Source organism: Xenopus laevis, chromosome 6L (genome assembly GCF_017654675.1).
Source record: "Xenopus laevis strain J_2021 chromosome 6L, Xenopus_laevis_v10.1, whole genome shotgun sequence".
Taxonomy (NCBI): Eukaryota; Metazoa; Chordata; class Amphibia; order Anura; family Pipidae; genus Xenopus; species Xenopus laevis.
This window is the reverse complement of record NC_054381.1, coordinates 48,308,436-48,320,684: the sequence shown is the minus strand read 5'-3', so window position 1 is coordinate 48,320,684 and position 12,249 is coordinate 48,308,436. Positions and strand designations below refer to the sequence as shown.

At 36.4% G+C, this 12,249-nt stretch overlaps 1 protein-coding gene across 1 annotated transcript; it reads left to right on the top strand.

The window, feature by feature from the left end:
- Positions 1 to 1,243: 1,243 nt before the first annotated feature.
- thrb.L (thyroid hormone receptor, beta L homeolog) lies at positions 1,244 to 7,991 on the top strand (the record flags this gene model as incomplete). The annotated part of the gene is given in 7 exon segments (NM_001096713.1): position 1,244; positions 1,247 to 1,349; positions 1,587 to 1,734; positions 2,631 to 2,836; positions 3,385 to 3,531; positions 6,244 to 6,502; positions 7,722 to 7,991. Coding segments are annotated over 7 exon segments (1,106 nt in total), but the record flags the coding sequence as incomplete, so codon positions are not given.
- Between the last annotated feature and the right edge of the window lie 4,258 nt (positions 7,992 to 12,249).

Below are 12,249 nucleotides of genomic sequence, written 5' to 3'. Positions count from 1 at the left end.
TACATGACTCACAGCATAGTTTATTAAATGTTTTGCAGTTTTAAATCTATTCTCTGCAAAAGTCATCTCTTCTTTAGTGCTAGAGATGACATTATAGATTTAAAACTGCCAGTGCAATGTGCTCTCTCATGTACACTATGCTACGTTACCTGACATGAAAAGGAAGATGTGTCAGTGTTACCATGGTGAAAGGATAATGCTGTGTCATTCTTAATTACTCTATGGAAAGGAAGCTTCGAGGAATGACAATAGTAAGTTCTTTCACTTCAGCGCATGCTTTCATGGATTACCAGTGACACTTGGCCTGTTGCAGCATCAATGTGAAGACAGATGTATAATTCAGATGAATGGTTATACAACAGTACATAGAATCTTCCAAAGGCATTATATAGAACTTGGGTTAACAATTAGAAGTGAACAAAGTATTGCTTAATTCTCCATATAATAGTGGCAGTTTAGTTCTTTTAAAATTTGTGGTCACAGTTTACTTGGTCAGAGATGACAGGCCTTACATTTATATTCTAACCAGGATTATATTTAGTTCAAGGATGGACATGCATTGTTTATTATCATTACATTCTTTATATTTTCAGGAAAGCTTACTTCCTTTTGCATGTTCCCCCCCTAACCTTCTGTACTTACACCGACCATACACAAATCCACATTTGGTTCCAATATCAGTGTACAAACAATGATGTTGTGTCACTAGGAAATTTATTTTGTAGTGTTTTTTTTTAGTTAGTATTAGCATTTAGTCTGCAATCCTTTGCATGTCTAAAGTAGCATGGATGGGAATGCAGAAAAAAAAAAATCCCTAGAAAATGTACTATGAATTCCTCCGCTCTGTGTTGTACTTATTACCGTAAACCTGGTATTTTACAATCAGCTTTTGTAGTTAAGCACCAAGAGCCACCGGATGTTCTGGGATTCAGTTAGAGCTCTGGTAATATACCGTACTCTATTTTAGTTCATATCATTTTATGCATTTTGTTTTTATTTCTGTGTTGGAGTATAACTTGATTAGTGGAGTTTGCTTTGAAAACGTGGGTTCCAATATGAAGAGATAAATGTTGATTCTTTATATATATGTAAGATGCAGCAAATGGTTTTGCATTGAGAAAACGGATGTGAACAACAGTCATGAAATACCATAAATGTGCCGTAATGTTTTTTTGAATATTTAAATATAAAATATATCTAATTATTTAATATAGTGATACTAGATCTACCTTTTCTTTCCTTTTGTAGGGTATATACCCAGCTACTTGGATAAAGATGAGCTATGCGTGGTGTGTGGAGACAAGGCTACAGGGTATCATTATAGATGTATCACCTGCGAGGGCTGCAAGGTAACGTATTGGAAGCTGACTCACTTTAGTGTTGTTGTTCCACTAGAGAGCAGCAGGTTAGAGCAGTCACATTGTGGAATTCATTAATTGTGCCTCTATAAATGATATCTATAAATTATATTTAAACATAGTTTTTGTTATGACTGATAAAACCGTATTCTATCAATTGGATTAATCTTATATAATTGAGCATTAAATACGCATTGGTCTGACCCTTGTTAATATTTTATCTTTCAGGGCTTTTTTAGAAGAACTATTCAGAAGAACCTCCACCCAAGCTATTCTTGTAAATATGAAGGAAAATGTGTTATAGACAAAGTAACAAGAAACCAGTGCCAAGAATGTCGCTTCAAAAAGTGCATCGCTGTTGGAATGGCAACAGACTGTAAGCAAATCATAAGCTATATTGACAACTTTCTCCCTCGGTTGTTTTTAAAGTGAAACCCTGTAAACTTTTCCAGAAGCTGCAACTGATTATTGTACTTCTAGATTTTTACCCCACTCACCATTTATCTGCTAACAATAACAAACACCGCCTGAATTAAAAGTTGCCAATTAAGCTAGCAATGGTTGAAATGGCTAAATCATTGTTGTTTTCCAAAGACTGTATATGTTTAGACTAGACTAATTAATGGGAATACATATTAGAACCTACAAAGCAATTGTCCGTGCACTTGAATTAAATCCAACATATTCTCCTAATTAACCTGGAAAATGTTTTTAAGCATTCCAGCTGGTTTGTCGGCCAGTTTTTGTGGCCATCTGGTATCCTCAACTTACCCAAATAAGTTCACAACTGTACTTGGCCTATTTCAGCATAACTTTGCTCCAGTTCCTGTTGTCGAACCCAGTTATTGTACTCAGACACTACACACTACTCAGTAGGTTTTTTACAGTCTTCATCCCAAAGACATCGTTCTCATCACTCCAACTCTACCTGTACACCAACAATTTCCAGTCTCTATAAAGCTGTTTGTGTCTTCCTTTAGCAATATATCACCCTCTATTCAACTGAAGCCTAGAGGGCTCAACTCAAAGGAAAAGGTTGACAAAAAGGCGCCGATTGTTAGATCCTGGGATATGGAGATATGATCATTGTGTTTTTATGCAATTTGTTGTTGCTCCTTTCTCTAAAATTCAATACTAAATAAAAAATACTGTGTACTGGGTAATTTCTTTGTTCTAACAGTTTTAAACAGTAGGATGAAAGTAAAGTTGGCTGTATTTGTTTTGCACTCTACAATATTTTAATTACTTGCTGACTTTCTGCTTCCCTACCAGTGGTTTTGGATGACAACAAACGTTTGGCAAAAAGAAAGCTCATAGAAGAAAACAGAGAAAAAAGACGGAAAGATGAGATTCAGAAATCACTTGTTCAGAAACCTGAACCCACACAAGAAGAATGGGAGTTGATACAAGTTGTCACTGAAGCACATGTGGCCACCAACGCACAGGGAAGCCACTGGAAACAGAAAAGAAAATTTTTGGTAAGGGTCATGGCATGATACTTAGCTTGGTTTGACTTGGCACTTGTATGACCCAGAAATGGCTGGCCCTTCATATATATCTCTATAGCATTACATTTTTAAAATGCTTTCACTTTCTTTTGGACCAAATATTCCTTAAGGATGATTCTTGGGAGCAACTGTCATTTATATTTGAGAGATTTTTCCTGTGGCCTCCTACATTAAACAAATGCAGAATTCCTTTAGAAATTCCTAGGGCCATCTATTAATTCAGCACAATTTGGCCTAGTAGGCAGATGGCCAAATTTGGCCTTGATTGACTTTACTCCTTCCTTACAAGCCGAGATGTACTGCTAGCAATTAGCAGTTGGAGGTGAAATAAACTGATGTTTTAACTGAGTTAAAAAATAAAATGTGGTCCTCAGGCTTGGCATATGTTTGTTGAGAAGCCTAGTAGTGTTAATGTATACTGAAATACTCTTATAGATTTCAGCATAAACACAATAAATGAAACCTTAGCCGTACCTTTTAATTTATGTTTTTTTTATCTGTGTGTTGTACAAATCCAGCCAGAGGACATTGGACAAGCTCCCATAGTTAATGCGCCCGAGGGTGGAAAAGTGGACTTAGAAGCCTTCAGCCAGTTTACAAAAATAATCACCCCAGCAATTACAAGAGTGGTTGATTTTGCCAAAAAGCTACCTATGTTTTGTGAGGTGAGTTTTATTTACTAGTCAGTTTCCATGGCCATTTAAAGATGAATGCATTGAGAACATACATTATGTATACTTGAATTTCTCAAATTATTTCTTAAAATAAATGCACCTGCCATTACAGCTGCCTGAGGGAGAGAATTCCACAACCACAGTTCTCTTTTTGCACCTGTCTAACCACAACCACAAGGGGTTCCCTTGGATCCTATAGGAGGTTCTAATAAAAAAATGCATTGGAGGGTATATTTTATGCTCCACTTATATATTTATGCATAGTTATCATATCCGATTCCCCACACATCTAGCACCTTTTCTCCAGTCTAACTAATCCCGACCAATACAGCCTTTCTTCATAACTGAGATTTTCAATATCTTTAGTATAATTGTCCAGTAATGTCCATTTTGAGCACTTTACACAAACCTGTATTACATATTCTAGATGGGGCCTTACCAGTGCCCTTTATTCTTTTATTTGTGTGAACTCATACCACTTTAATATAATAAAGGTAGTCAAGACCGATGAGTTCATGAACAGTAGCAAATTAATTTTCAGGTGCCTATTAAAGATAGGGCTATGTTGTGCCTTTTAATTTGTACTTTATTTATTATTTACATTTGTCCTGCCTGTACATACTTCTATATATGTAAAATTGTACAGCATTGTGTATAATAGTAGTGCTATATAAATAAAGTTATACATACATAGTTCCCCCAGTGGCTGTCTTGACTCCTGTAGTATTTTCTGCACATGATACAAGGTGAAATTCCGAAAGGAATGTACCAGTAACAGATACAAGTCTGGGTGCAGGTATCTCCAGGCTTTATCACAAAGGAGTCAGAGGCTAAGTGGTTTTTATAATGAGAGTTGTCCCATTATTGTCAGTAATAACATTGCTATTCTGATCTCTCATTGTGTGAGTTCCTTTTTTCACACTTAAAATGGTTGCATGAACATCATTAATAGCATGAAATCCAATTCTTCCCCTCTACATTCCCACATATGCTGAAATATCGCCCATCTCATGTGCCTTTTCGGATGCTTAAGTACAAATACTGGCGAATGGAATATTTTTTGTCGCTATAGTAACTGTAAGCATCAGAGGGGTTTTAAACCTTTTGCTTCATTTTGGTTCAAAATAGAAATGCAGATCCTTGAAGCTGAATGCAATTTGCTATTCTTTTTCCTTACAGAATTAATATATTACTGCTATGTAAATACTGAATGTGTGTGATTGGAGGAACCTTAGCCTATCGATCAGGGAGAAAAAAGTAGTACTCATGGAACAATAGAAGTTAAAACAATAAATAACCCACAAATATATGCAAAGCAGCGGAATTAGTCACTCTGTTGTGTTGTGCTTCTGGCATTGAGGAGTATCATTTAGTTATTAAAAACTGAGCAAAGCAATCGCATGTTTTGCAATGTAACTTAGTTAATGGGCATTTTAGGGCCACCATCAGAAATCACAGGGTGGTCTGGCTTCTTAGCCCGCTGCCCACCCAGCACTGCCAACCAAATAGAATGAGACCTTGAGTGAAAGAAACCCCTCTCTTTACCTCTCTTCACCATAGTAAGCCTTGTATCTACCCTTGCCAAAATCCATTACACCCACACATGTCCCAATCTGCCCAGACACTTCCCATTCTATAGTAATTTCCACCTCATTTGTAATCCACAATTCTATATCATCTCAAGCCCTGTCACAGGATTCCCATTTCTCAAACCCTGATGGGTAGGCCTGGGCACTTTGCAGTATAAATGAGCTAAAGGACATTAAGTACTGTGTAATTGGCAGAGGTGGAACTTGAGGCTGGGTGGCACATATGCATGCAGATCTTGGTTAGTGCTAAACCTGATGGGGAGCTGAGTGAGGCTTAAGGGAAGTGGCAGTGCATGTACGTCTATGTGCTAAATCTATCAAGTATACCGGGCTACAATGATCAACCACCTTCTTGAAACAAATACAAGTGGACTGTAGTGACCACAAGTGACGTGTAATGTTTTACTGGCCTCCTTGTTTGCAAATTGCTGGAGTAGCTTCTGCAGAGACACAGTGCCATGAGAAATTGGGTGAGGTTATGGATGGGGTGCATTTCTCAGGCTGACTGGGCATCCTCTAATCCCTGTGCATGCTACCTGATTTGCAGCCATCCACAGAAGATGAGAGCAGTGGTGTAACAATAGGGGTAGTGAACTTCTTGCCTAAAGTGGAGTCAGGGTGAGAGGGAACATGAAATGACCCCATAACCCCTTTGCCATGGGAGTGGTATGTGGATTGTGTGTGGAAAGGGAAAACATATTTTCTGGGACCTGTGTAGATTAAGTTATAACCTGGGTGAGAGAATGAAGACACCACAAGGCACCATCCAAGAGATGAACATGACTATAGTATATCAGTGTCTTGTTCCCTCCATGTGTATAAAAAGCTGCCTTTGGGACACTGGTAAAATGCTTGCAGTTTTATGTCAACATCTTGCTGTTTCCACCCTGCCTGTAAAAATTGTAGTACTTCTAACTGGGATCGAAGTGGATCAACTCTAATCCAGTAGATTACACTATTACGAAAAGTACAGAGTACTTTTCTTACTATATGCAATTTAGATAAATACATCACTTGACTTTATGCCAGAAAGGAATGTAAACAGATATATATATTTTTGGGTTGTTGCTGTGCATCCACCAATGATATGCCAAATGTTTGCTTTTGTTTCCAGCTGCCATGTGAAGACCAGATCATCCTTCTTAAAGGCTGTTGTATGGAGATCATGTCGCTCCGAGCAGCAGTGCGTTATGACCCCGAAAGTGAAACTCTAACGTTAAATGGTGAGATGGCAGTGACAAGGGGGCAGCTAAAAAATGGAGGACTTGGAGTGGTTTCAGATGCCATCTTTGACTTAGGGGTATCGCTTTCTTCATTCAGTCTTGATGATACCGAAGTCGCCTTGTTGCAGGCTGTGCTGCTTATGTCATCAGGTTTGTAAAGCTGGACTCAGAGTGGAACATAACAAGAGTTTTAAACAAAAAAAGAATACGTTAAAATAAAAAGAATAGAATTAAATTTTCTTTTCTCAATTTACTATATTACATAACAAATTTTAAATGAGATATTCAATATTGGCTTAAAGGTGGCATATTTTTCATTACAGGTTTTATTAGACATACTTCTGTCACAGGTACATACTATAAACTGGACATATGGTATAGCATTTACCAAATACACAGAGCATAGCTTATACTTGGGAGCTCCTTTGTTCTTTAAGCAAACACTTATAAAAGGCACTCATTTATAAACCCCTTTATAATAAATATATGCAACATGTAAGGTTTTTTAACGTTTTAAAGGTGCTATCTATATATAACTCATAGATCCTATAGTAGCCGGTCAGAGGCTGTGTGAGTGTAGACTATAGTAGTTCAGAGTTTTTACAAGCTATATTGTGGCTCTACAATGCATTCCCCAGCTCTTGAAGAAGGCATTCCTAACTTAATTAGAGATGCAAAAGGATTCTTCAGTAGGAGTCCTGCCTACTAGCGCTACAACACTCATCCTGCTGGTGTATGATATAGACACTTTACTTTGTCATCTTACATATATCACACTGTAATGAAACAGGATATCAAAATGTAGGGGCAGATTTATCAAAATGTGAGTTTGGAGCTTAATAAATAAATCATATAAATAACCCACATTCTATTTATTTCTATGGGATTTCCAGAGTTCTGAATTTCTCCTATTGAAAAATACAATTCTAAAATCCCATAGAAATGAATAGAGGGTGAGTTTTTATTTATTTATTAAACTCTAATCTGCCCTGTAGCAGTGCAAGAAAAAATGTACTTACAGCTCATGAATAGAGAGCCCATGGGTACATGGAACAGGCAGGATTCTCACTGGAGGTTCTTCTGGCATTATCATTTATCCTGCAGAACTCTGAAAAAGTTTTATAGAGAATGTTGCCTTAGCATTCACCTTCTAGCATGTTTCTCTTCTCAGCAGTATTTGGGAGTATAGTGGGAGATGTAGATGAAGAACATTTGGGTTGCATGTTGAACAACACTTTATGCTTCACATTGCAAGGCCAAATGTATGTATATGAAGAAAAAGTAACATTGGAAATGGTTTTAAACTAGAATCTTTGAATTTGTAATATTTCCAGCATCTGAAGTTGTTCTCATCTTTTCTCTACTGCAGATCGGCCTGGTCTTGCTAGCGTGGAGAGAATAGAAAAGTGCCAGGAAGGTTTCCTCTTGGCTTTTGAACACTACATTAATTACAGGAAACATAACATTGCACACTTTTGGCCAAAACTGCTGATGAAAGTCACCGACCTCCGCATGATTGGAGCGTGCCACGCCAGCCGGTTCCTGCACATGAAGGTGGAGTGCCCCACTGAACTGTTTCCCCCACTGTTCTTGGAAGTGTTTGAGGACTAGAACAGACTGTGCTTCTGGATTCTCAGCACTTCTGGGGGGTCTCCCCTTCCATTCCATTGCCTCCGTCACTTTTTATTTTGTTCTTGTCCGTTCTAAATAGACATGGATGAAAATGTTCCTCTGATGCGGGTACTTGTGACTGACTTGTTGTCCATTTGATGTGAAGTTTATCCGTGGAAGTTCAATCTCTTTCTTACTGAAGAGACTGTCAACATATTACACAAGCAGTGTGTTTGGCTGTCCTTCCAGTTCTAAAGCGGTTTGGGGGTGGGGAAGATAAAACAAAAAAAAAAATGTAAACGATTTTGCATTCACCAGCACTACGGATCCAACACAACAAAGGTATTCTCAAATATTGTGCCTGCGGCTACCGTCCTTGCCAACCATCTCCTGCAACGATCACTTACTCGTGCAATGTGGGGCAGTCATTACCATATATTGCTACAGTATGCTGTTTCCTCCAAGATCAAGGCAGATATTTGGTTGTATCACTAGATGGTATTTTTTTAATTTATTGTTTAAAGTAAATTGAACCACCCATTGTCTGGCACTCTCCGTGCCCCAGCTGAGGATAGTTGCTAAGCATATTTTCTTAGTTGTTTTGTTAGGAGGAGATTTAGTCTGGTAATAACAGCCCTAATAATTTTACCTTTAAACTTTACAGAAACACAATAAGCCTGAAAAGAATGTATTTTTTTACTCTAGCTTTTCCGTGTCCAACATCAACTTATGTTTTTTTTTGTACTGAAATGCGCTATACAGAAATAGATATTTAGTAAGAAACCACATTTGCTCCCTTTCGTATCATGTAGTCTGTGTCGATAGGCTGACTGTATAGAATTACTTCTTTAATTCTGCACATTCCCTTCTCAGGTATTTGGAAGTACACTTTTCTGGAATGCTTAATGTTTCACCAGTATCCTAAGCCCCCCAATTCCCTCTGGCGGATGATCCATGACACATCTTATTGTCTTGTTCTGTTCTGCGGATACATCACCAGCAGTCCACCATCTGTAGCTGAACTTCCAATCCTGACTGGCGTCTGCAATGTTCATCAGCCGAGGGATGGCAAATTCAGCCACACTTGGAGTAGCCAGTGTTAGAAATCCGTATGCTACAACATGATAAAGTATGAGATTTGGTAACATTACAAAGCTATGAACCCAGTTCATAAATGGACAATATCCACAATCTTGAAATGTGATAAAAAATAGTTTTTTAACCATAGCACTACCTCCTTCATTGTCAGAGTTCTAATAGTGCCTAGGTATGAAGCAGTGGCTTAATTTCCAAGCTGGTAGACAAACTGCTTTACTACCTTATATCTACTCACTTTATCAGGCAACTCATAAACTGCATTCATCAGGTTAATATATATTAATGCAGGTTCTTATCAGCTGCAAGGTTATTATATTACAGAAAATATATTTTTTAAAAATGTATTAAAAATGACTAAAAAATATTTTGCCAATAACTTTAAAAAACATTCAGACCCATGAGAATTAGGTTAAAAAAAAGCAGGAGGTTTCTGTTGGCTGTAAAATACAGCTCAAGGTAATTCCTTTCATTTATCAGTGGAAAAGAACTGGTTAAAAAGGGCAAATGACTCTTAAAGTAGGATATTTTGCAACGTAAACTAAATTGCAAGAAACTAGCAATCCTGTTCATATTTATGAAAAAGTTTTGTCTGAAGGAGCTAAATATAATTTCCTTAAAGTGTTCTTTTTAAGAAGCACTTAAATGCAATTCTTTTATGCAGTAACACTGAAAGAGATGTATATGCATATGTATCAGTTTGAAATGGTTGGGTCTGTGCTCTTGATGATCTAGCTAAGCAGTGTTTTTTATATTTCTCAAACTAATTCCAAAAGATTTTATTTTTTATTGTAAAAGAATTCTATAAAATCTGAAAAAGTTATAAGAAGCTGAAACAACTCCTTTTAACATATGTTATTCCCAAGGAGGATATTTTTCTATCAGACAGGAAAGGCATATATCATCAACAATATTTGTCTACATAGGGTTTGATAACCTTCCCACTATAACTGCATACACTCAGGAAAACAATCTTGTCGTTCATATTTACAAGGAAACTTACTTTTTGGTTTAAAAAAAATCATTTGGCCTTCATGAGAGCAGTGGCCTGGCTCTTGATGAATTGATCTTTCCAAGACTAAGGGGTCTATTTATTAAACCTCAAATTTTTCTGGTGAAGTTTTTAAAGGGGAAAACTCAAATTTCTAGAGGGAAAAAAAACTAGAATTTATAGAAATGTATTATACCCCAAAGCTGCTAAAAATCCGAAAATAATCCAGCTAAAACAATGAGAGAAATGAGTTTTAGTAAATACCCCCTCATTGTCATCAAACACGAGGGAACAGAGACATACACATTTTTATCTGGGGAATTATGAAGAATTTACATATTTATTAGAGCAGATAAAATGTATTTCCTTAAAGTGTGTTCAACTGACTTGAGTTCAGTTGATTTCAAACCCTTTATACCCAGTGCAAATTGCAAGCAAGTGACTAATTACTAATTAAGTTACTGCTTGGTAAAATATACAGATATTTAAAGCTGCCCAAAATGTTTCCCTTTCTTAATGGAAAATTAGCTTTTTTGCTAGAAAGTTCAGTCCAATTTAAATACAACCAACAACTTCCTTATACCTAGTTATATTCTGAAGTTAAACATGTAGGAATAGCACATGTAGGAGATAAAATATATTTGTGTTAAAGATGGTTATATTAAAAATATAATAAAGTGGGAATGAAGAATTCTGTTCATTTTAGTCACTTTACTGCAATTTATTGCAGTATTGCAACCGCCTGTCTTTAGGAAATTAATCAAATTTTTCAATGACATTAAAAAATCACTACTGTATAATCCCTTGTGTGATGTATGTAACAGTTATAAGAATTATTAGAGAAGGGGACCTGTCATTGATGTAAACATGAACCTAAACTATAATTAATGTTTTAAGGGGAACTATTGCAAATAGAAACATTTGATATAAGATTCATCTCATAGGAATATGAATCTATATATCTAAATATAATCAGTTGTGTACTTCTTCTGAAATAATCAAGTTACTCTTTACTATCTCTCTTTCAGCAGTCTGTCTCTCTTCATTCAGGAGTTGCAGTTGACACTTTGAGTGTCAATAAGGTCTTCTAGGCAAAGGAAGCCCCCAAAACAAATATTGAAATGTCAATCAAAATCTGAAGAGTACATAATTGTTATGTTTAGAAAGCTACTTACTTAGGGGCAGATTTACATAGGGTCGAATATCGAGGGTTAATTAACCCTCGATATTCGACTGCCGAATGTAAATCCTTCGACTTCGAATATCGAAGTCGAAGGATTTACCGCAAATAGAAGGATTCGAAGGATTTTAATCCATCAATAGAACAATTTTTCTTCGACCAAAAAATTGCCAGGAAGCCTATGGGGACCTATGGGGGCTAACATTGCACCTCGCTAGGTTTTAGGTGGCGATGTAGGGGGTCTAAGTTTTTTTTTAAGAGACAGTACTTCAATTATCGAATGGTCGAATATTCGAACGATTTTTAGTTTGAATTGTTCGATTGGAAGTCGTAGTCGAAGGTCAAAATAGCAAATTCGATGGTCGAAGTAGCCAAAAAAACATTCGAAATTCGAAGTTTTTTTTATCCTATTCCTTCACTCGAGCTAAGTAAATGGGCCCCTTAGTGTAAATAAAATTTTCAGTTTTGTGATAATTCCCACTTTAAAGGGAATGTATAATCATCCCATTAAGTTCAGGTATTCTGTATGAATCTCTAAAAATAAATAGGTTTTCAATGCATTATTGTTTTTTTTTAACTGCAAAAAGACAGGGCAGGTTTCCTCCTCTCCATAAGACAGTGTCTGAATTCTGAAACTGCAAGTTGCAAACATAATTGGCCTAAAGCAGTAACCTAACATAACCTTTAGGGAGTGGTTTATCAACAAATTAATTAATTTGTATGTACAATATTTATTTAAAAATTGTAACGCCCGAATGGAAACTTCAGCATCTCAACGCTGCTGAGTTCATGTAAAAGTTAATGGAAGCAAATTTAAAGAATTTTTTCAATGCATGGTTTTAGAATTTTTTGACCCATTGAAAATGATGAAATTTGAGGTATTTGTTTTATTATTAGATTTTCCAAAAATTTTTGCATCAATGGTTCTTTAAGGGGCAGCTTTATTAAGGGTCGAATTGAAAATTTGGATTTTCAAATTTCTTTTAGGGTCAAAGCTCTCAAATTCAACTAGGGAATTAT